Raw genomic sequence first — 23,910 nt, 5'->3', positions numbered from 1 at the left:
ATTCTGTACCTGAAAGGGTTACATGTTTGTGGTTGTGTTATTTCCTTTCACTGAGAACTGTTTGTCCTTTCTAACTCTGCGGCTGGGGTATCTGTGCTTTCTCACCCAAAAGGAGCTCTGCCCGGGATTCTTCTTTGACAATGTCAGTCTTTGTTGTGATGTGCAGCAGCTTCGGACACTGAAAGACAACCTGCAGCTGCCTCTCCAGTTTCTGTCCAGGTGGGTTAACCGCTGGGGCAAACAAAACCAGTGATGTTTTTAGACAATAACTAGGGTCGCTATGAGTCGGAACTAACTTTATGACACTTAACATCGACAATAGCAGCAACAACAAAGGGAATCCTGGTGGCACAGTGGGTAAGTGACCCATCAACAACAACACAGAGGTCCTGGTGCACAGTGGTTAAGCTCTTGGCTGCTAACCAACAGGCCATCCGTCTCACTGTGGAAGAAATAGGAAGCAATCATCTTCCTTAAAGATTTACAACCTTGGAATCCCTATGGTGCAGTTCTGCTCTGTCCTACGGGGCCTCTGAGTTGGAATCAGCTTGATGACTGGGTTTCCGTTTAGGTATTAAGCAGTAAGTCATCATTGTCAGGCTTGCTTCTCTTTCTCATTGCATTTAGAGTTGATTCTTGGTTTTCCTCTAAGACTCACTTTAGAGGGTCTCTGAAGTTAGGACTGGGTGTTTTCAGATGTGAGGCTCTGCACTCTGGGAGGAGAGTTCCTGAATTCCCACTGAGGTGCTGGCAGAAACCCTTCCTTGGGCAGTCATAGTCCACCCGCCTCCTTCTCTGGCTTCTGTCTTGTTCTCTTTTCCCATAGCAAAACTGGGTGCTAGTGCCCTGCTCTTCCTTAGAGCCTGGCTTTGGTAACAAGTAACCAGCTGGTTCTGGAATAGCTGGCTGGTTTTACCCAGATTAGTAGTTACCTGCCCAGTCTTTCCTCTGACCGTGGCAGTGTAAAGAGCTGCAGAACCCTGGTCTGCTCTAGGCTTGCACAGCAACTCTCAAATGTATCAAGGAACAAGCGGCAGTGTTCTTTCAAAACAGCTTGTGACATCTTTCTAAATTTTTCAAACTTAAATGTTTGTGAAGCACATAGGAAGAGGGGGATACTGCTTATCTGTGCAGGTATACAGTAGGGAACAGAGTACAAGCTTACACTGAGGAAGTCAAGATTTCCTCAATTTAAATTGCCAGACTCTTCAATTGACAGTGTTGTTGTTAGGTGGCGTCCAGTCAGTTCATAGCGACCCTGTGCACAGTAGAACAAAACACTGACAGATCCTACAGCATTCTCATAATCGCTGTTAAGTTTAAACCTAGTGTTGTTGCCACTGTGACAGTCCATCTTGTTAGGGGTCTTCCTCTTTTTTGCTGACCCTCCACTTTTACCAGACATGATGTCCTTCTCCAGGGACTGGCCATTCCTGATAATGTGTCCAAAGTGTGAGAGACAAAGTCTCACTATCATGGCTTCTAAGTACCATTCTGGCTGTACTTCTTCCAACACAGATTGGTTTGTTCTTCTAGCAGTCCATGGATGCTTTTAATATTCTTTTCCAATACCATAATTAAATTGCACCAATGCTGTGATCTTCCTTACTCATTTTCCAACGTTCACATGCATAAGAAGCTATTGAAAACACCATGGCTTGCTCAGGCACACTGTAGTCCTCAAACTGACCTCTTTGCTCTTGGACTCTTTTAGAGAGGTCTTAGGCAGCAGATTTCCCTTATGCAGTAATACATTTTTTGCTTCTTGACTGCTGCTTCCATGAGTGTTGATTGTAGTTCCAAACAGAATGAAGTCTTTGATAACTTCAATCTTTTCTCCATTTATCATGATATTATTTATTGATCCAGTAGTGAGGATTTTTGTTTTCTGTATATTGAGTTGCAATCCATACTGAATACTGTGGTCTTTGATCTTCATCAGTAAGTATTTTAAGTCTTCATGTTCAGCAATCAAGGTTGTGTCATCTGCATATTGCAGTTGCTAATGAGTCTTCCTCCAGTCCTGATGCACGTTCTTATTCAAATAATCCAGTGTCTTGTATTATATGCTCAGTATGCAGACTGAATAAATAGGATGAAAGAAAGCAACCCTGGCGCACATCTTTCCTAATTTTAAACCATTCAGTGTCCCCTTGTTCTGTTTGAACTAATGCTTTTTGAAGGTCTGTGTACAGATTCCTCATGAGCACAATTAAGTGTTCCAGAATACTCATTCTCCTCAATGTTGGCCATAGCTTGTCATGATCCACACAGGTGAAAGCCTTTGCATACTCAAAGCACAGGTAAACATCTTTCTGGTATTCTCTGCTTTCAGCCAAGATCCATCTGTTGTCAGCAGTGATCAGGTTCTCATTCCGTGTCCTCTTCTGCATCTGTCTTGAAGCTCTGACAGCTCCCTGTCAATGTACTATTGCTGCCATTGACGGTACAGAGCAGAAAAACGAGAAAACTCGTTCCTTAAGGACAGCATACAACATACAGAGATCAAAAATGGAGAATCTCATCAGGCCAGTGTATCCTGTGGAAAGCAGGTAGACATTGAGGGAACCAGGAGACACCCTTGAGTCAAAACATATGTGTCAAGCATTCACCTCAGGCAAGACATGATGGATAGAAACATAAAAGATAGCCAAGTTTTCCACATGTTACTACAGGCACTAAAGCTTTACTTTATAATTATTGTTGTTGTTAAGTACCCTTGAGGCAATTCCAACTCATAGTGACTCTGTATAGAGTTTCCAAGGAGCTGCTGGTGAGCTCGAACCGCTGACGTTGCAGTTCAGCCCGACCTTGCAGTGCAGCACATTACATTAACCCACAGCGCCACACCAGGACTTCGTGTTATATTACCTGATCATTGTTGTTGTTGTTAAGTGCTGTCGAGTCGATTTCGACCCATAGCGACCCTGTATAGGGTTTCCAAGGAGCAGCTGGTGAGCTTGAACCACTGACCTTGAAGTTCAAACGACTTTGCAGTATGATGCATTAGCCCACAGCACCACACCAGGACTCCAGTTGAGAAATAGTCTACTGCTTGTCATATTACACAGATGTCAAAATTAATGATTGTGTGTTGTTGTTTAGTGCTACTGAGTCCATTTCAACTCAGAGCGCCCCCCTGTAACGGGTTACAGGGGTCTCCCGGGTTGTTGTTTTTTTAAGGTTGTAATCTCTATGGGAACTGATCACCAGGTTTTTCTTCTGAAGAGCGGCTGGGTGGGTTCAATTCAGCAACCTTCTGATTAGCAGCCGAGAGAGAAGCTGTTGCTCTACCACGTCTCCTTAGGTCATATGTTGTTGTGTACCGTGGAGTCGATTCTGACTCATAGCGACCCTCTACAGGGTTTCCGAGGCTGTAAATCTTTACGGGAGTAGAAAGCCTCATCTTTCTCCTGTGGAAAAGCTGGTAGTTTCCAACTGCCGACCTTGAAGTTACCAGCCCGATTCGTAACCACCAGAGCTTCTTATAGTGACCCATAAAATTGTTTGCACCAAGAGTGGTTTTCCTTAAATAGGAGTGCAGTACTTCTATGTTGTTTAAATATTCTGTATAATGTTACAAAGTTCTGTTTGCTTTAGAGTTCATTTCAGATGGTTAAAAAGTAAGGAGCGGGGGTGGGGGGGTGAGAGGAGGGAGGGGAAGGTGGAGCATTGGGCAGGGAATAAATGAATAAATACAGGATAGTTTGGGTGCTGGGCAAGGGGGCAATATACAAGAAGGGAGAGGGGAATGGAAGAACAAAGCAGATGGGAGAACGATTAGGCAGGTTTGCATGGGCTAAGTGGGACAGAGGTAAATGATGATATGCACAACCTTGGAACAACAGGGTTCTGGGATACAGAGATTGAGACATGGTTGGAAAAGAGGGAAATAATGTTAAGATGCTTAGCTGTCTTTTGAATCTTGGTTTTCCTTGCATTATATTATAAAATAGACACTGGAGAGGGAGAGAAAGGAATAGCCAGAATCATCACCATAGGAAGCTTGTAAGTCCATCTTCTGCCTATAACTGATTGGAATACCTAAAATGGGGCTACAATGTGCCCAGTGAAGGAGGCTTCCTGCGGAGCCTCTGCAATACATAAGACTATAGGTGGAAGCCTGAACCACATCCAGATCTTCAGAGATGGGAAATTTCCACTTGAAAGGACAAGCAGACCAGCCTGGAGCAGCAAGAAAAACAGAAGATACTTCTTGAAAGAAAGACCTATAGGAAAAATAGAAAAACAGTGTAGGCAGACAGACTGTTACTACAAGAACAAGCAAGTTGCTCACCGAGGAGACATCAAGGCAAGTGGTTGGGTCCCCTCAATGTAAACCCCCTTCTAAGACTAAGACTCAATGGGAATACACGTTCTGATTCATGACCACGCTCGTCACTGATAAGGGGAAGTGAGGGAAAAACAGCAATGAAGCTGCGAGCTAAGCCCTGCAATGTTCAATAGACTTTTGGGATCCTGGGTAGAGACCTGGTTGCCCAGCAGATTGGCAAGACCTGGGGACTCTTGGGCCCAGAATCAGTGACATAGCCACAGAAGACTAGAGTGGAGAGTGAAGCATCCACCAGATAAGAAGAGAGGGCATATGCACAAGAACACCCACACTTGAAGATAATACCCACTTGACCTGGCTTCAGTGACTGGATGATCAGAGCTCAACCGGAGAAAAAAAAGAGTAATCTGATACAATTTGATGAACTTGACCTACACCTATGGATGTAGTAGCTCGAAAGAGGGAAAGAAATTCTTATAGCAAGGATCATTCCCACCCCCTCCATACATAGAGTAGGCAGGGATGGGCAACTTGGACATTGGCTACCCAAAATGGGGGTGGCTACAAAGTCAAGAAGTGACTGGCTTACAAGTTTTCAAGAGGGATCCTAGATCCAGAGGGTATGAATAAAGGTAGAATCTCCACTGAGTAGTATCTAGTCTGTCTAGGCTGGGCTGATGAAATGAAATATGGATAGGTCTCTTGAGATACTATAGTGAATAATTGTTATCAGGACTGCTTGTGAGGGTTCAAACTGTAAAGGCAGACGTTTTGTAGCAAGGAGGGGAGTGATTAACTTTTGAATCTAGGAGCGATGGTCCCTGGGACATAGCAGTGTAAAACAGCCATAGCTGGCCTTTAACTGTTTATCACTAAGAAAAAACGCCTGAGCGGGGACAAAAAAAGAAGTAAGGAGCAACTGTTTTTCCAAGTAGTAACTTAGCAATTTCTTCCTTTTAAAATTACAGGTAAATAAAGTACATATATACTAATTATAGCAGTTTTTAAAGAGGCATCTTTCACATGAGGTTTTAGATTTAGAATTAGTGTGTTTAATATATTCCCGTGGGAATTCATTTGTCACTTTACAATGAACTTTATTTCTTGTCTATTCTGAATCAACTTTCTGCTGTCTCTATTATCTGTGAGATTATACAAAATTTTATTTACTTTTTCCTCAGATGTCCATCCTGTTTTTATAACCTAATGAACCTGTTTTGTGAGCTGACTTGTAGCCCTCAACAGAGTCAGTTTCTGAATGTTACAGCAACTGAAGATTATGTTGATCCTGTTACAAACCAGACAAAAACCAACGTAAAAGAATTACAGTACTGTATTGGAGAGAGCTTTGCCAACGGTAAGGACTTTGGATTGTTCCGTTTTCACACTTGGACTCAGGAAAGGAATCGAGGTGGTCCTTTCTCTTTTCCTGTCAAACTTTGGAAGATGGTAATTCCATTTGCCATGAACTGAGAGTTTGTTGATTTGTAGCCTAGGATTTGGCCTGCAACCTAAAAGACAAATCTTCATAAAATACTTGCTTTAGCCACTTTCTAAGTTCCCCACCTGGAAAATTTCAGTTTATGCAAATTTACTTCTGTGTACCTTGTTAATAATCACTGGAACTGTGGCTCTAGTGGACATGAATTGTGCAAATGTGTGAAGTACTGAAAGACTGATGAACCTGGATCGGAGGGTAGGCCTCGTTGGTGGACTAAACGAGATTTTCACTATGAAGAAACAGTTCAGCATCAGCAAGAGTCAATCAGGTATGACAGATAGGGAAATGGCACACCAATAACTCAAAATCCTAGACATACTGCAAGAGACTCTATAAGATTTCATGGAAATTATGGAAATGAAAGAATTCTGAAAGAATAGAACTCTAGGGAAGAAGGGTGAGCATATTAGAAATTGAGCCAACTGGAGTTTTAATGAGCAACAAACAGTCACGGAAACGGAATAATAAAGTAAGCAGTATATTAGACACAGCTGAGCACAGAATCTGGCTAAGAAAATGTACACAATCATAGACTGAAATTCATCAGCTATGGTTATTATAAAGGCAACATACAAATTTCATTGCAATGACCAATTACAAATGTAACAGGAAGAAAGAAAGTATTAGAAGAGAAGATAACATTTACAAAGAAAGCAAAGGTACCTAGGAAAAACTTTCCCAATAGATATAACATCAAGACATCTACCAGAATGGAGAGAGATCATTCTGTCAAGAAATGGAGCCTGAATGGGACACGTGTGTTCGTGACATATCATTGAGGGAAGAGGTGAAGTTATACAAGACATGGGCTGAGACAATTGATTATCCATATTCATCTAGTTTTTGTTTTTCACATAAAATCATGTCATACTAAAAAAATTAATTGATTATAAAACCTTAGGTTAAAAGCAAGCTTAAAAATTTTTTTAAAATAAATACTCATTTATGACTTTAAGGTAAGGAAAGGTTGCTAGACAAGAGAGAAAAAACCATAATTGACAAGATTTATGGCTGCAAATGATTGGTGTCTGAACAAATAAAGCTTTGTAAATAAATTAAAAATTAATTTTTAAAAGGGGGGCAATAGACAAGAAGAACACGCAATAAGATTTTGAAAATATGCTCAGCTTCACTAGGAATTAATGAAATGCCGGTTAAAATAGTGAGCAACCATTTCACACATTGTAAGACTAACACAAGTTTGGAAATTGGTCAGGTCCAGGTGTTGGTAAAAATGTGGAGCAGTAGGAATTCTAAGACCCTGAATCACTTTTATAGATTGGTACACAAGGGTTTGAAAACCATTTTGGAACACTTTTGGAATGCCTGGTGAAGGTGATAACACTACATATAACCTCATCTCAGAAATTCCATGTCCAGATGCCTGCCTTATAGAAACTCCAGTGCATATAAACAGAGTAACCCAGTTTAGAGTATTCATTGTAGCATTATTGTGATTATGAACAATGAGAGAACTAAATGCTTACTAACAGATGAATGGCTGAATTTGTGGGAAGTATAGTTGTGGTCAGAGTCCTGATGTGGTGCTGTAAGACGAGCACTGGGGTGTTTAGAGATGCTAAAGCAAATTGAAATGGCGAAGTCAAAGGTCTGACCAAAACATTTCAAAGGGCAGATTGATAAGACAAATAATGAAATGTGCAAACACCTGGAATTAGAAAACCAAAATGGAAGGGCCTGCTCATCATTTCTCAAGCTGAAGGAAGTGAAGAAAAATCAAGCCTCGGTTTGCAATATTGAAGGATTTTATGGGCAATATATGAAATGATGCAGGAAGCATCCAAACAAGATGGAAGGAATACACAGACTCACTGTGTCAAAAAGATTGGTTGATGTTTAACCATTTTAAGAGGTAATGTATGATCAAGAACTGATGGTATGGATGGAAGAAGTCCAAGCTGCACTGAAGGCATTGGCAAAAAACAAGGCTCCAGGATTTGATGGAATGTAAATTTGAGTTGTTTCAATAAATAAACTGATGCAGCACTGGAGGTGCTCACTCTGTCTAGAAATTTTGAAGACAGCTACCAGGCATCCGATCCATAGTTGTGCCCATTTCAAAATACAGGTGACTCAATAGATTGTGGAAATCATCTAACAATCTCATTAACATGACATGCAAGTAAAATATTGCTGAAGATAGTTCAGAAATAGCTGCAACAGTTCATTGAAAGTTTGCTGCTAGAAATCAAGCTAGTTTGGAAGAGGACAGAAAACTCAGTATATCATTACCAATGTCAGGTAGATCTTGACTGAAAGCAGAATACCAGAAAAATGTTTACTTGTTCTTTATTGACTATGCAGAGGTTTTATTCTATGTGGATCATAGCAAGATATGCATAGCATTGTGAATAATGAATATTCTGGAACACTTAATTGTGCTCATGTGGAACCTGTACATAGACCCAAGAGGCAGTCATTCAAACAGAACGAGGGGCTGCTAAACGGTTTAGTCAGGAAACACGTGTGCCAGGGTTGTATCCTTTCACCATACGTATTCAGTCTTTATGCTGAGCAAATAATCCAAGAAGCTGGATTTTATGGAGAGCAACGTGACATCAGGATTGAAGAGATTCATTAACATCTGAGATATGCAGATGATACAACCTTGCTTGCTGAAAATGAAGAGGACTCTAAATACTAATAAATATCAAAGACCACAGCCATCAGTAAGGCTTGCAACTCAATGTAAAGAAAGCAAAAAATCCTCACTGCTGGACCAATAAGTAACATCTTGATAAATGGAGAAAAAATTGAAGTTGTCAAAGACTTTGTTTTGCCTGGATTCACAATCAAGACTCATGGAAACAGCAGTCAAGAAATTAAGTGATATATTGCATTAGGCAAATCTGTTTCACAAGACCTTTTTAAAGTGTTCAAGAGCAAAGATCAGTTTGAGGACTAAGGTATGCTTGACCCAAGCCATGGTGTTTTCATTCACTTCCTATGCATGTGAAAGTTGGACACTGAATAAGGAAGACTGTAGAAGCATTGATGCATTTGAGTATGATATTGGTGAAGAATATTAAAAATACCATGGACTGCCAGTAGAACAAACAAATCTGTGTTGGAAGAAATATAGCCAGGATACGCCTTAGAAGCCAGAATGGTGAGATGCTTATATTTCAGACCTTTTATCAGGAGGGACTGATTCCTGGAGTAGGACATCATGTTGATAAAGTGGAGGGTCTGTGTAAAGAGCAAGCTCCCCGACGAGATGGAGTGATCCAGTGGCAGAAGCAGTGGGCTCAAGTGTAACAACATTTGTGAGGATGGTGCAGGCAGTGTTTCGCTCTGTTGTGCACAGGACTGCTATGAGTTGGAACTGGCTCTGCAGCACCTACCAGCAACAAGTTTGATGTAGATTAGCGGTGAGTGCTTGTGAATTGTGTTGCTCTCCATACTTTTCTGTATGCTAAAAATACACTATAAAATCAACCTGGAAAGCTAGATGGTAAAGTGGAAGAAAGATGTGAGGAAATTACCTAGAACCATCATAGACATCCAGAGATCTGGAACCATTAAAGAAGCAGCATGTGGGTCAAAACAAGGAGGTCCAGAAAGAGAAAAAATGTAGAGAGTTAGGAACAGATACTCAGCAAAAAGCATAGTGGCTGAGAATTTTCCAGAATGGATGAGCGATGAAGTCACAGATTTAAGAAACAAAATGAATCCCAGTATAAATTAAAATAAACTACACACCTCAGTACACACACACACACACACACACAGGAGCTCTGGTAGCATCGTGGTTAGGAATCGGGTTGCTATCCTCAGGATTGGCAGTTCGAAACTACCAGCTGTTCTGTGGGAGAAAGATGAGGCTTTCTGCTCCCGTAAAGATTTACAGCCTTGGAAACCCTGTACAGGGTCGCTATGAGTCGGAACCGACACGGCACATAACAACAACAACACACCTCAGTATAGCTTTGGTGTTGTCAGCTGCCGACTCATGGCAGCCCCGTGCACATCAGAATAGGGCTATTGGGATTCAGAGGGTTTTCATTGGCTGATTTTTGCAAGTATTTTGCCAGACCTTTCTTCTTACTCTGTCTTAATCTAGAAGCTTCGCTGAGCATAAGTGGAGATGTATTTGGCCAGGAAACAGACCTGGCTCTCACATGGAATTCTCCACTGATCCACCATTGCCTTGTCAAGAAACAAGAAAACTGCAAAGACAGATAATCTTCAAAGCAAGTACAAGAGCCAAATCATAAAGACTATTAAGAGATTTTTCTCACCAGCCAGAAGGCAATAGGATAGCTTCAGTTCTGTGGAATGTGGCCATCACTCGAACTCACTATCTTTTTAGAATTAAGGGCAAAACAAAATGAATTTATAAATGTCTCCCTAAAGTGTAGGGGAAGAAGGTTCTAGACAGTTTCTTGCCAGCAGGGCAAGTAAGTGAATATTAACATTATAGGACCCATTACAATTACTGTCTTTCTTAGGTGCAAAATGTCATTGATATGAATGAACTGGTGTTTCGGGTATTGTCTCTGTACTGAGGAAAAACAGAGTTGCTATTAGGTTCACTCACATGTGGCCTCTGTCCTGAAACCAGTCTATTCTCCCAAAAGGAGCCCTCGTGGTGCAGTGGGTTAAGTGTTGGGCTGCTAACCAGTATGTCTGTGGTTAGAACCCACCAGCTGCTTCATGGGGGAAAGATGAGGCTGTTGGCTCCGTAAAGGTTTATGGACGCTTTCTGGGCCAGTTCTGCTTCATCCTGTTGCGTCGCTGTGAGTTCCGTGGGGAACTTCTCGTGGTCTCCATGCAGCAGCAGCAGCTTCCTGGAGCCCCCTCGCTTGCTGTTGTTTTGCTCTCCTGTGGGCAGCGTGCTCCTTCTCTAAGCTGCCGTGAGACGGCATAGAGTAAGGGAAACCGTTCCTGTCTTTTACTTGTTAAGTTCCTCGGTGCTTAGCCTAGAATATTATTTTTGGGGGGTGAGACAGTTTGAAGGTAACCTCAGTTCCCACTCTTTGTATTTACTTTCTTGCCTCCAGCCTGCTCACCTGCTCCTGTTTGAGGTGAACGTTCCTATGAGCACATGTTTTGTAAGATTGCACAGGTGGATTAAAAGCAAGCACTGGGTTTCAGTCATTTCCCTGGGGTTCCTCTTCTAGCCATGTACAACGCCTGCCGGGATGTGGAGGCTCCCTCGAGTAATGACAAAGCCTTGGGACTGCTGTGTGGAAAGGATGCTGAGGCCTGCAATGCCACCAACTGGATTGAGTACATGTTCAACAAGGACAACGGACAGGCTCCGTTTACCATCACACCCATATTTTCAGGTGGGGAGAAAGCCAAATTGGGTGCCCAAGCCCCGTAATCTGCAATAGAATAGGCAGGTAAACCAGGTCACATGACTTGTTCTGGGAGTCTCTAGTGAGAGAGGAAGCCAGAGCATGTCGACTGTCCCTGATTCTTTGAGGGGAGAGCCGGGGTGTGGATGAGGAAAAGGATTGTCTTCCGGGATTGCTACTGAAAGTAAAGAACTATCTGTTGATAATAATAAGGCGGAAAAGTGTTACAAAGGCTTTTTCAAAAGTGCTGCTGACATACTTGACTAGTTCTTCAGCATGGAGATGAGGCACGCTTTAAGGTTTACCTTGATGTCTAGTGTGTTCAGGTCTCCATGACCATACCTTGTGTATGAAGTTACAAGGTTACTTAGCGTTTTAGAGGTCTGAGCAGCAAAATAGAAATTTATCAAACAAAAACCTTGGACTTTTCTATTATGTAGAGAATAGAATAGATATATGTATCTGTTTAATTATCTCAGCATGCTTATTCTTGGCACAGTGTTTGCTTATTGTTGGGTTTAAATATAATTCAAGACAGAAAATGTTTAATGCTTTTTTTTCCCCATTAAAATATTCACTTACCCTAATTCCCTTGTACAGACTTCTCCGTGTTTGGGATGGAGCCCATGAACAATGCCACCAAAGGCTGTGATGAGTCTGTGGACGAGGTCACGGGGCCCTGCAGCTGTCAGGACTGCTCAGCTGTCTGTGGCCCCAAGCCCCAGCCCCCGCCCCCTCCTGCTCCTTGGATCATCTTTGGCTTGGATGCCATGTATGTCATCATGTGGATCACCTACATGGCGTTTTTGCTTATTTTTTTTGGAGCGTTTTTTGCAGTGTGGTGCTACAGGTAAGAAGTTTAATTTGTTGTCTCTGTTAGAAAGAACGAAATTACCCAGTGCCACCTTTAGCTTTCTGCTTGGCAGACATTGGTTAATTCAAACAGGAAACAAATATCTGCATTAATACCCTTCCCTGGATTGCTGGGAACTAGCAAACATGGGACAAATAAAGTTTCAAAATTAATTAACCACCATTCTTTAATAGATAGATCATACTTGCTGAGTCCAACTCAAATCTTTTTTTTCTGGTCCTTGGTGTTTCTAATTAAATACAACACTATACTCCTTTTAAGGAGCTCTGGTAGCATAGTGGTTACGAATTGGGCTGCGAACCTTAAGGTCAGCGGTTTGAAACTACCAGCCGCTCCGCGGGAGAAAGATGAGGCTTTCTACTCCCGTAAAGATTTACACCCTCAGAAACCCTGTACAGGGTCGCTATGGGTCGGGACCAACTCGATGGCACTTAACAACAACAACATACTCCTTTTAGGTATTAGCAAGCATCTTAATTTAGAACAGTTTTTTTGTTTTGTATGTTAATGACTGATCTCTTAGAAATTGATTGCCAAAGCTTTCTTTCAATATGCCTCTGGGTGAATTTGAACCACCAACCTTTCAGCTAGCAGCCAAGTGCTTAACTGTTTGTACCACCCATGGCTCCTAGGACAGTACTTTTTTTTTTTTTTTTTTAAACTTTCAGTTTTGAAACACTTTTAAACTTACAGGAAAGTTTTAAGAAATAATAGCGTTTGTATCTACCATTCACTCAGCTCTCCCTAATGTTGCAGCTTCCATAAGCAAGAAAAGAACATTGGTAAAATATTATTGACTAAACCACAGATTCTATTCAGATTTCACCTTTTCCTCCAAGAGCCTTTTACAGCTACAGGATCCTGTACAGCATCCCAGATCTCATTCACTGTTTTGTTTCGTTAATGAATCTCCTCCATTCTGACAGCCCCTCAGTCATTCCTTCCTTTTTTTTGTAGAATGCCCCCTAGTTTGTCTTTACTGATGTTTTCTCCAGAGCAGATTGAGGTGGTGTGTTTCTGTGTCTAACCCAGAAGTGGCATTGTGTCTTCTCAGTGTATCACATGAAGGCCACATGATGCCCGTGCCTTTTTCCTGCTGATAGCAGTCTTGACCTCCTGGTTAAGGTGGTTGGTGTCTGCTGGATTTCTCTACTGCAGAGTTACCAGTTTCCTTTTTGTAATCATCAGCATGTTAGGGGAGACAGTTTGGAATTTTGCTGAGACCCTATTTCTCCTCAGAGTCTCACCCACTTTCTGCAGCATCTATGGTGGGTCTTGTCTGCACTCAGTCCTGGGGTGTTTGCCTGATTGTGAGGCTGCCTGTCCGGCCTTTCTTCCAACTTAACTGGTTGGACTTATTCTGTACTGAGCTATGTTCCTCCCCCCTCCAGGTATTTACTTATTCACTTATTTGCTTAAGTGTGAACTCATGGGTTTTCTTTCCCCTCATCCTGTGGGTCTGAGACAGTACTGACATTTGCTTTGTTACTCAAATTTTCCTAGTTTGCATCACTGGAAGCACCTTCTGGTTGACTTGAGTGTCTTTTTGAAGCACCCTTAACCTTTTTGGGCACCTTTTTGTTTTCTGGCATCACAACATGTTCCAGGCTCTTCTTGTAGTCTCCCTGGCATCAACCTTTTCTGCAAAGAGCTCTGATTCTTCCCATTATTCTGAATCACGGTCTATACATACGCTCCTTGATACTAGGGAGAATTTTTAAATACAAGTGAAGACGACAGGTGAAATTATTCCTGACTAGTTTGTTGATATTTTTTTTAAACAAACAAATGCTGTCATAAATCTCCTAAGACTGATGAGCAAAGGGACCCAGAGCATTGGAATTGAGAGGAAAGAAGGTCTTGTAAGGGAGAAGAAAGGGAACAGAATGACATTTTAAGCTCTGAGTTGGGTAATGGGAACGTTAGCACAACAGCCTCACTGTGATTAAGTCCACTTCCATGCTTTTGTTTTTCAGAAAACGGTATTTTGTCTCTGAGTATACCCCCATCGACAGCAACATAGCTTATTCTGTCAATGCCAGTGACAAAGGTAGGCATGTTTGGGGAAGAAATGAAGACATGTTTCGATGATGTTGGCATGAGAATGTTTCCTCCTGACATGTTTCTGCACCTGCTCTGGGGTGACCCGGTTTGCTAGTGCTGAGGGTACAGCTGTGATCAGACAGTAAGGGTCCTTGCCCCTTTGGTACTAGCAGTCTAGTCAGGGTGGCAGATCAGACCAGCTCTGGGAGCAGGGAGTGGCATGGTAGGGTTGATGGGGGAGCTGCTTTAGATAGTGGGCCAGGAACTCACTTCTCAGAGTAAGGCTAGGGTGTGAGCATGGTTCTTCTGTCAGTGGAGGGTGGCATGCATTGTATCAGACAGGGAAGAGGGTGTCATTTAGCAGGTGATAGCTGGCAACCAGACAGAGCTTTTTTGCATGTCCTATGAGGGTTCGGGTGGCCACCATCTGTAGTGGTAGCTAATGCATTTCCTGTTCCAACTTTCAGGAATGGCTTGGCTCTTAACCTCCACCCTCCCTTCCTCTCCCGCTCTTCCAGGAGAGGCATCCTGCTGCCACCAAGTTGGTGCAGCCTTTGAGGGCTGCTTGAGGCGGCTGTTCACACAGTGGGGGGCTTTCTGCATCCGAAACCCCACCTGCATCATCTTCTTCTCCCTGGTCTTCATTGGCGTATGCTCTTTGGGCCTGATGTTTGTGCGAATCACAACCAATCCCGTCGACCTCTGGTCAGCCCCCAGCAGCCAGGCACGTCGAGAGAAGGAGTATTTTGACACGCACTTTGGGCCTTTCTTCCGCACGGAGCAGCTCATCATCCGGGCCCCCAACACCCAAAAGCACACCTACCAGCCATACCCCTCGGGGGCTGACGTGCCTTTTGGACCTCCACTTGACATAGAGATTTTGCATCAGGTAACCTGCTGTTTGCAGAAATCAATCCCGGGGAGGAGGGCAGACCTGCTTGTCTGTTGACCAGTTCTGCTTGATGTGGATTGGGGTCTGAATGTACTGGCATCTACTAAAAGTCTTCACTTTGAAGAAAGTGAGTGCTAGGTATTGACCTGAATGAAGACTATTGGAGCCTGCTTTTGTGTTTTGCTCAGGCCTTGCCTTTTTCTTAAGATTGAGGTGCGCAGAGAAAGCCCTTCTGTATGGAACCAGGATGTATTTATAAAGAATTCACTTTAGGGATTTCTGAATTATTCCCTGGATAACTAATGGTACTAAGCTAGGACTGGCAGCATGGAGCTGCCCTGCTCTCATGAGGCTGGGGAGGGGTCCTGAGCCATCACTGATCTGCATGCAGCTCCGGCTTCCATGTGCACTGTACAAAGGCCTGGAAGCCTTCTGGTCTTCCCTTATCACTCTTGGCCTTGGAGAAACTACACAGCACTTTCTGTTATTATGGAATGGTCACACAGCCACATTGCTGTCCTTTTAAATGTTGCTCTCATCCACCAAAGCAAACCCATGTCATTGAGTCAATGCTGACTGATGGTGACCCTACAATCCAAGCCAAAACCTGCACCCTTTAGTCAAATTCGGTCTCATAGCAACCTTGTATAGGATTTCCGAGGTTGCAAATCTTTATGGGAGCAGAAAGCTTCATCTTAACTCCCATGCACAGAGTGCCTGGTGGACTTGAACTGTCAACCTTATGGCTAGCAATCCAGTGATTATCCTATAGCACCACCTTCAGGACAGAGCAAAATGCCCCATGGGGTTTCCAAGACAGAATCTTCACAAAAGCAGACTGCTTCATCTTTCTCCCTTGGAGCAACTAGTGGGTTCAAGCTACTCACCTTTTGGTTGGCAGCTGAGTGCTCTAACCACCATGCCACCAGGGCTACTTGTTCTTAGCAACAGAAGGTCTGACATTTATAAAACATCAGGACAGTTCCATGATTTAATAGAATTGCTTCTCCACTCAGTGCTGAGCTGTTGGTTTCTCCCACCTTCAGTTTATATTTATCAGAAGTTTATCAAGTCATCTGCTTTAGATGAAAGATGAACAATATACAGTTGCCCTAAGGAGCCATTCTTTGTGGGAATGTACCTCCATTGTAGGATGTAGTGAGCCGGTAGCTAGTGTGTTGTTAGTGAAGGAGAGTGTGGGAGAATACCAGGACTCTTGCTCTATCTCAGTTCTGTGGCTGTGTTGGTCCCTGCTGGAGAGAGGGTGTGTTCTCTGTTAATGTCTGTCTTGTTGTAGTGTGGTACTTGATAATGCCCCACCCTGCCCCACCTCTCTGTCCCAGTTTGCTAGCTGTGTCCATGGTGTCATCAGACTGTACAAAGGACACTTGTCCTGGGCCCACCTTAGGAAGCATTTTCTCAAATAGTTTTTGCCTTTTGACTCCTCGGGACCATCGTCTGTCAAAATCTGAGAGAAGTCTGATACTTGTCTGGGTTTGTTTTTTCTTTTTCTTTCCAGGTTCTTGACTTACAGACAGCCATTGAAAACATCACTGCATCGTATAACAACAAGACTGTGACCCTTCAGGACCTCTGCTTGGCCCCACTCTCACCATATAACCGGAACTGCACGATTATGAGTGTGCTAAATTACTTCCAGAACAGCCATTCTGTGCTGGACCACAAAATAGGGGACTTCTTCTATACATATGCCGATTACCATACACACTTTCTGTACTGTGTGCGGTAAGTGGCTTGAGACACATTTGCATCTGGGAAGATTACATTATTTTATCCCACAGATATTTCAGTTCCTACTATTGCTGCAAGGTTCGAGAGAGGACAAACACCTGCTTTCCAACACTGGTGTTCTAATGAGCGCACATACTAACAATGAACAAATAAATATGCAGTACAGGGTCGGGTGAAGGAGCTCTGGTAGCATAGTGGTTTATGAGTTGGGCTATTAACTTCATGGTCAGCAGTTCAAATCTACCAGCTGCTCCAGAGGAGAAAGACGAGGTTTTCTACTCCGGTAATGATTTACAGCCTTAGAAACCCTATACAGGGTTGCTGTGAGTCAGAACTGACTCCTCTGCACAGCCACCACCACCAGAGGGTCAGGTTGAGGGAGGTGCTGTGCAGGAATATGAAACAGGACGTGAGGCTAAAAGCAGTGGAGTGAGCTACTATGGACTACACTGGGAGTGGAAAGCAGAAAGCCTCACCAGGCAAACGTGCTCCAAGCTGAAGGAGCAGCAAGTGCAAATGCCCAGTGGTACACAGTGAGGGAACTGCAGGTGCCTCAACCATGAACTCCTGCCCTAGTTGAGAACATGGAGTTTTCTGTCCATACCACCCCTAAGGTTTGGTTAATAGTACAAGAGGAGAAGCCTCTAGTGCTTTGTCTTGTTTTTCAAACATAAACTTACACCATAGAGTTGTTTTTCAAATGTACAGACTGCCCCTCAAGGGGCAGGGTGCAGGAATTTGTGATTGGATGCATGTCTAAAGGGACAGAGTGAGTTTATAATTTGAATTACCCACCAAGAGAAGCTACCATGGGGACAAGTGAGGTGACCTTTAGACTTGTCCCAGGAACACAAATGCACCAGCAACACAGATCGACCTGCTGTCCTAGACCTTGGCTGTGTGGCCTGGGCCGGCCTACAGGCGAGTTGCTCAGCCAGTAGAGGCACACATGGCTCTTGTCCTCCCAATGGGAACAGAGAAATGGCACCTCGTCACCTTGAGTGTGCGGCATACTAACTCTGTCCCATTCGGTGGCCTAATGTTCCGTGTGCTTTTGTTATAGGAATTTACCCTTCAGGCCCCTGAGCTATATTTATTTTGAGGAGCTAGCCTCTAAACAGATGAGATACACTCACATAAAACAATAAGGGTATGTCCATGTATCTTAAACCAGAGTTTCCCACAAGGTAGCTATTACAGGGAAGGGGGAGGCATGATGAAGTGGGGGTGGGGGAGTTATATAATTTTATGTTTTGAGAAATTGACTATTTACTTTCTATTGTTTTATAAAATAAAAATCAGCAAAATTCTGGGGGAGAGGTCCAGGAGAGTGGTGTTTTATCAACAGGGGGCATGATTTTCTGGGTAGAGTGATGCAGCTGTAAAAGCTGGGCATCAGGAATGTTTGATTCATGCTTGTGCCTGTGTGCTCCCAGAGCCTCCCACCCTGCTCCAGCTCTCATCTCTGCCCCCCGCACTTATCACTGCGCACTTCTCTCCCACATACCCCGCCTTTTACTGCCGTCCACCTCTACCAGCTCTGTGGTCACGGAACTGAATATCTGCAGGCTCATTCAACTCTGATGAGGACGCAGCAGAGGCAGGCCCTAGACTCAGCCCCCAGCGTCAACCCTGAAGGCTGCTTGACCGAGCAGGTTCCCTAGCCTCCAGGGCTGCAGTCCCATCATCTGTTGACTCTGAAGGGTGCTTGCCCCACCCACTGACTGTCGGTTTGTCTGTCTGGCCTTGACCACTGGAGTCCTGACTGGCCTGCATACTTTCTGTGGTGTTTCCACTTTGCTTCCACCTCACGTCCCTCAGGTTAAACTTGTGATATTCTTCCCTCCAAATCTCAGTTGTTCCCAATGCCTATAGGATAAAAATCCCAACTACTTAACATGGGATTGAAAGCCCCTTCTCCCACTGTCCTTTTCCAGCCTCATCTCCTCCCTGAGAGGCCACCCGCTTCCCACATGGGCACCCATGCACTGGACACAAAGGACGCCTTACATTGCCGTCCCCTTCCCTCCCTCCCTGGTGTCTTCTTGCTCGTCCTTGGAGGTCTGGAGTGCACTGCTATCCTCCCTGCGGTAGTCCCCATGTACCCAGAGCATGGTGAATTCTGAGCTGAATTGGTTCCCTCCTTGGTCTCCTTCACAGCTTGCTGTATGAATGTGTAGGTCTCTGTAATGTCCCATGACTTTGTTCTAATTTCTGGACTTTCTGGCAGGGCCCCCGCCTCTCTGAATGACACAAGTGTGCTGCACGATCCCTGTCTGGGTACGTTTGGTGGACCTGTGTTCCCATGGCTTGTGTTAGGAGGCTATGATGGTAAGTTGGGGAGCCTTACCAATTAACAAATGATAATTAGAAAGATTTCAAGAACTGAGCCTGTCTTACTCATTCCATAGCTTTTTGAAACCCAAATACATCTCCTTTGACTCTGACTTTGGGCATTATTCTGAATTTAAAAGAAGTATAACCTGTGTCTTTGAGAAGCTGTTGAAAGCTAAGAACTCTTTTCCCAGAATAATGTGTTTGTGCACATCCACAGTCTATGCGTTCAGTTCTTAGGAGGGTCTGGAACTCTTGAAGCTCCTCTGGGGAACCCCTAAGGGGTCCATGGACCTCAGGCTAAAACCCCCTCTATTGGTGAAAAGACAATATGTCGGTTAAGGGGGAGAAGGAGTTCTGTTGGTGGATTTGTTTATTCTTCTAAACCACTTGGTTAAGACTTCAGACGTTTTTATAGTGGGAGAATCCATTGTTTTGCTACAGAGCTGGTCCCTGTAGCTCCTTGGAACCAATCGCTCCGGCCTGTGGGGTGATGGTTCGTGTGGCCATGCTGGCACCAGAAGCTCTCCATCCAGGCTTTTCTCCAGCCCAGTGAATGGGAGCATGGCAGTTCCAGCCAGGGGGGAAAAGACAGTGGTGGAGTCTGGTTATTATGGTGGGGGCGGGGAGCAGGGGGGAAGATTTGAGCTCTACCTTCTTACACCAAAAAAATAAAATAAACAGGCGAAGCAAAGACTGAAATATAAGAAGTGAAACCATTCCAAAACTAGGGAAAAAAACACCAGGGAGGGGATTTTTTGTTGTTGGTTTTTATTGTTTTGTTTTTTAATCTTAAAATGGAGAAGACATTTCCAGCAAGATACAAACCCAGAAGCCACTAAAGGAAAGACAAATTTGTCCACATTAAAAATTATAAAATTCCTGTTTGGAGGAAAATACCATAAAACAGAAAAAACAAATGGCAAATTGGAGGGGAAGTGTTACTATAAAGGACAAACATTTTCTTAATACATAAAGAACTCTCTGGGTTTTTTTTTTTTTTCATGTTTTATTGTGAATTATATTTTACATGGGAGAACTTTATATTTACATTCATTCCACCATATATCATTTCATTGCCATGGTTCCAATCCCCTCCATGCATCATCAGCCGACCAAAGGGTATACCCTATAAACTCGCCCCCTACACTTCCCCCCGCCCCCCAATTCTTCAGCACACAGTCCCTCTCCCTCTCTGGATCCAAAGTCCCCAGCTGCTTCGTCACTCCACGTCATCGTCTCTGCCTCCATCTCGGGCCTCGCTGCTTCTCTGGGTAGGGTCCCGCTCTCAGCTCTTCTCCGTTGATGGTCCTAGAGACCTCTGCTCCTAGACTGGAGAGTTAATCACTCCCTTCCTTGCTATAAAACGTTTACCTTTACATTTCCAACCCTCACAGTCAGTCCTGATAACAATCATTCACTATTGTATCACAAGTGACCCTTCTGCATTTCATTTCATCAACTCCGCCTAGACAGATTGGATAGTACTCACTGGAGATTCTGCCTTCCTCCATGCCCCCTAGCTCTAGGTTCCCTCTTGAAAGCTTGTAAGCCAAGAACTCTCTGTTTTAAAATCAGTGATCCAAAAGAAAAATGGGTGTGGAAATTTAAAAGTTCACTATAAGAAATAACAAAAATAGCAAATGGCTTTTAATTACAAGGAGACTTCAAAAAGCACGTGGAACCCTGAAGTGAAAAGACTGCTGCCCCTCACTTTCTGAAGCCCTCTCCTACCTGGGGGAGATGCTCAGCAAGTGCAGTGCATTCCTGTGTGGTTCCTACTGAGCAGACTGACACCCAGCTAGAGTGTCACAAAGCCCTGGCAGTGTTGGTGGAAGTCTGGGGGTCCCTGTGTTGCTGGTGGAGACCTAAGTGGTCACTACAAGGTCAGTACCAGGAAGGCTGGGACGGTGCCTGAAACCAAGCCCAGCACCAGGAGGGCTCAGTCAATACCCTGCCTTGTACTGGAATTAGCAATGTTACTACATCTTTGGATGGCAGCTTGGGAGAGTTTATCAAAATGAGAACTCCATACACTTTTTGCATCTGTAGTTATATGGCTTTAGTCTATGAATATATATATATCAACTTAATAAAAATATAAGGTTATTCTTTGTAGTTTTGTTTTAACAACAGAGAAAGCCAACAATGTCTATGGAGTAATACACAGTAGAAAATGAGTACGGAAGCTCCCTTAAGTGCTAAAATTGCACTGTTTCCATGCCACACCATTTTGAAATGTAAGGTGTAGAACAGTATCTTAGGGTTTCTGATGAGTATTTACAGAACGGGGAAGAAGGGATCTATGCTGTGTGCTGGTGTTTGCTGAGTACCTCGGGAACTGCACATCTGGTCAGTGTGTAGGGAGGAGGCCTGCAGGAATGGTACGGGGATTGGGAAGGAGAGAGACTTTGTGGATAAGGCATTCTTCCTGAATTATACTTGCCTACCTCAGATAGAGAATCCCTTTTCTCACTAGCTACACTGTATGCTGGATTTCAGGGAACTCTTTTTTGTCCTTGGAGCTCAGGGCCATAGTCAACACAGTGAGGACTCCATGTGTGGTTGTGGTCCTTTGCCCAACGCAGTTATCTGATCTTTGTATCCTTGTAACCATCCGTTTGATGTCACATTTTTTATTTTCTAGATCAAAACTACAATAATGCCACTGCCCTTGTGATCACCTTTCCTGTCAACAATCACTACAATGACACAGAGAAGCTGCAGAGGGCTCAGGCCTGGGAAAGAGAGTGAGTTGCCAATGGGGTTCTAGGAGCTGGATGCTCGCAGTGAGCTTCCATTGAGTTAAGCAACCTCACTCATGGTGCCAAAGAGAAGAAATACTTACAAGCCCAGCATTTCAACAGATATTCCTGCACAGGAATGCTAAAGTCTATGTATAATATAGTCCTGCTTTGTTTTCTTAGGCAAAGCCTGGGAGCAAGCTGAGTGCACATCAGTGAGGGAGGTGGTAAATTCCATGTGTCGTGGTTGTACAATAGAATATCATGCACCCATTAAAATGAGGAGGGAGTCCTGGTAGCATTTGGCTGCTAACCAAAAGGTCAGCAGTTCAAACCCACTAGCCACTCCATGAGAGAAAAAGGTGGCTTCCGTAAGTATAGATTTACTGCCTTGAAGACCTGATGGGGTAGTTTGACTCTTTCATAGGGTCACTGTGGAGTCCTGGTGTGGTGTTGTAGGATAAACACTGGACTGCAAACCACAGGTCAGCAGTCCAAACCCACCAGCCGATCCTAGGAAACCTTATATAGGGTCACTGTGAGTCAAAACCAGTTCAACGGCTCACAACATAATAGGGCCACTATGCACTGGAATCAATGGCAGCAGGTTAAAGTGAGGTAGATAAGCAATCCAAAATGTATGAAATAAAAAGTTGCACTCAGCATGTTTAAGTAAATGTGTGCTATTAATACTGTTGGTGCTTAGAGAAAGTGTCGCACAAATGACAGAAATCATCATTAACTCCTAGGGAATGGGAGGGAGGCAGAGGAGACGAGAGACTTCCGACTCTTCACTTCATGCCCTTTGGTTCTTTTTACATTTTGCTTTATGAGCAAGTTCTATTAGTTATTGTAATATACTTCATTTGAAAAATCTTATTAATAGGGAAAACGTGAGCCAGTTTATTGTGAAATACAGCAAAACATTTACCATTTGAACCATTTTTATGTATACAATTCATGACATTAATTCCATTTACCATGTGGAGAAGCCATCAAAATCCGTTTTAAAACTTGCCCTAACCCTGCTCAGCTGGTGGAAGGCTGAGCCTGTCTGGAGCTGTTGGCTGTGATCCTGGAGGATCAGTGTGGTGGTGCTGGTGGTGCTGCTGGGCTGTGGAGTCAGTTCCCACTCATAGCAACCCTGTATAGTGGTTCCTAGGCTGTCAGTCTTTATGAGAGCAGAAAGCCTTATTGTTCTCCTGAAGAACCACTGGTAGTTTTGAAAACCTGACCATATTGATTAGCAACCTGACTTGTAACTACTACACTAACCTAATGTGGGACAAAGGTTAAATAAGTGTGACTTTTTTTTGTCATTAAAGTTGGGAAGACAGATGTTTCTTAACTTAGTTATTTTAGCGGTCACCTGGTGTGGCACTCTTAAGATAAAGACTGAACTGCTAACCTCAAGTTCAGCACTTCAAACTCACCAGCCACTCCTTGGAAGGCACATATATAGGTTCTCTATGGGTCGCTATGGGTCGGAACCGACTCGATGGCACATAACAACAACAACAACAACAACAATGACTCAATAGCACTTAACAACAGTGGCTAATAAGGTGTTCTGGTGTGATGCTATGGGCTAATGTGTCAGACTGCAAAGTCATTTGAACTGCAAGGTCGGTAGTTCAAGCTCACCAGCTGCTCCTTGGAAACCACATATATATAGTCTCTATGAGTCAGAACTGACTTGATGGTACTTAACAAAAACAACATGTTTTCACTCAAAATAAAGATTCTTGTTTCCTCTAGGTTTATTAAATTTGTGAAAAAGTACAAGAACCCCAACCTGACCATCTCTTTCACGGCTGAGCGAAGTATTGAAGATGAGCTCAACCGGGAAAGTAAGAGTGACGTCTTTACTGTGGTCATTAGCTATGCCATCATGTTCTCATATATTTCCATCGCCTTGGGGCACATCAAAAGCTGTAACCGACTTCTGGTGAGTGGGGTGTGACTTGGAATGTCTGTGCTTAGAGGAAAATGGCACTGGGCAACATATCGTATTTTGCCCTTATTCAGAATTCAGGAATGCTGGTGTGGCGCTGTTGGATCAACACTGGACTGCTAACATCAAGGTTGGCAGTTCAAACCCACCAGCTGCACCTGGTAAATCCTATAAAGGGTTGCTATGAGTTGGAACCAA

General features: G+C 43.6%; 1 protein-coding gene across 1 annotated transcript in view; it reads left to right on the top strand.

The window, feature by feature from the left end:
- Positions 1 to 23,910, top strand: part of NPC1 (Niemann-Pick disease, type C1) — a 72,701-nt gene that overhangs the window by 34,907 nt on the left and 13,884 nt on the right. The window contains exons 3-12 of the mRNA XM_006835119.1: positions 113 to 219; positions 5,476 to 5,651; positions 10,940 to 11,107; positions 11,720 to 11,969; positions 13,970 to 14,043; positions 14,555 to 14,925; positions 16,448 to 16,674; positions 18,911 to 19,011; positions 21,662 to 21,764; positions 23,517 to 23,706. Of these exons, the coding sequence (XP_006835182.1) occupies positions 113 to 219; positions 5,476 to 5,651; positions 10,940 to 11,107; positions 11,720 to 11,969; positions 13,970 to 14,043; positions 14,555 to 14,925; positions 16,448 to 16,674; positions 18,911 to 19,011; positions 21,662 to 21,764; positions 23,517 to 23,706 (1,767 nt within the window). The remainder of the gene's footprint in view (positions 1 to 112; positions 220 to 5,475; positions 5,652 to 10,939; positions 11,108 to 11,719; positions 11,970 to 13,969; positions 14,044 to 14,554; positions 14,926 to 16,447; positions 16,675 to 18,910; positions 19,012 to 21,661; positions 21,765 to 23,516; positions 23,707 to 23,910) is intronic.

This window comes from Chrysochloris asiatica, unplaced genomic scaffold (genome assembly GCF_000296735.1).
Source record: "Chrysochloris asiatica unplaced genomic scaffold, ChrAsi1.0 scaffold00015, whole genome shotgun sequence".
In the NCBI taxonomy this organism is placed as follows: Eukaryota; Metazoa; Chordata; class Mammalia; order Afrosoricida; family Chrysochloridae; genus Chrysochloris; species Chrysochloris asiatica.
The sequence above is the reverse complement of the archived record's forward strand: the minus strand, read 5'-3'. Positions and strand labels throughout refer to the sequence as shown.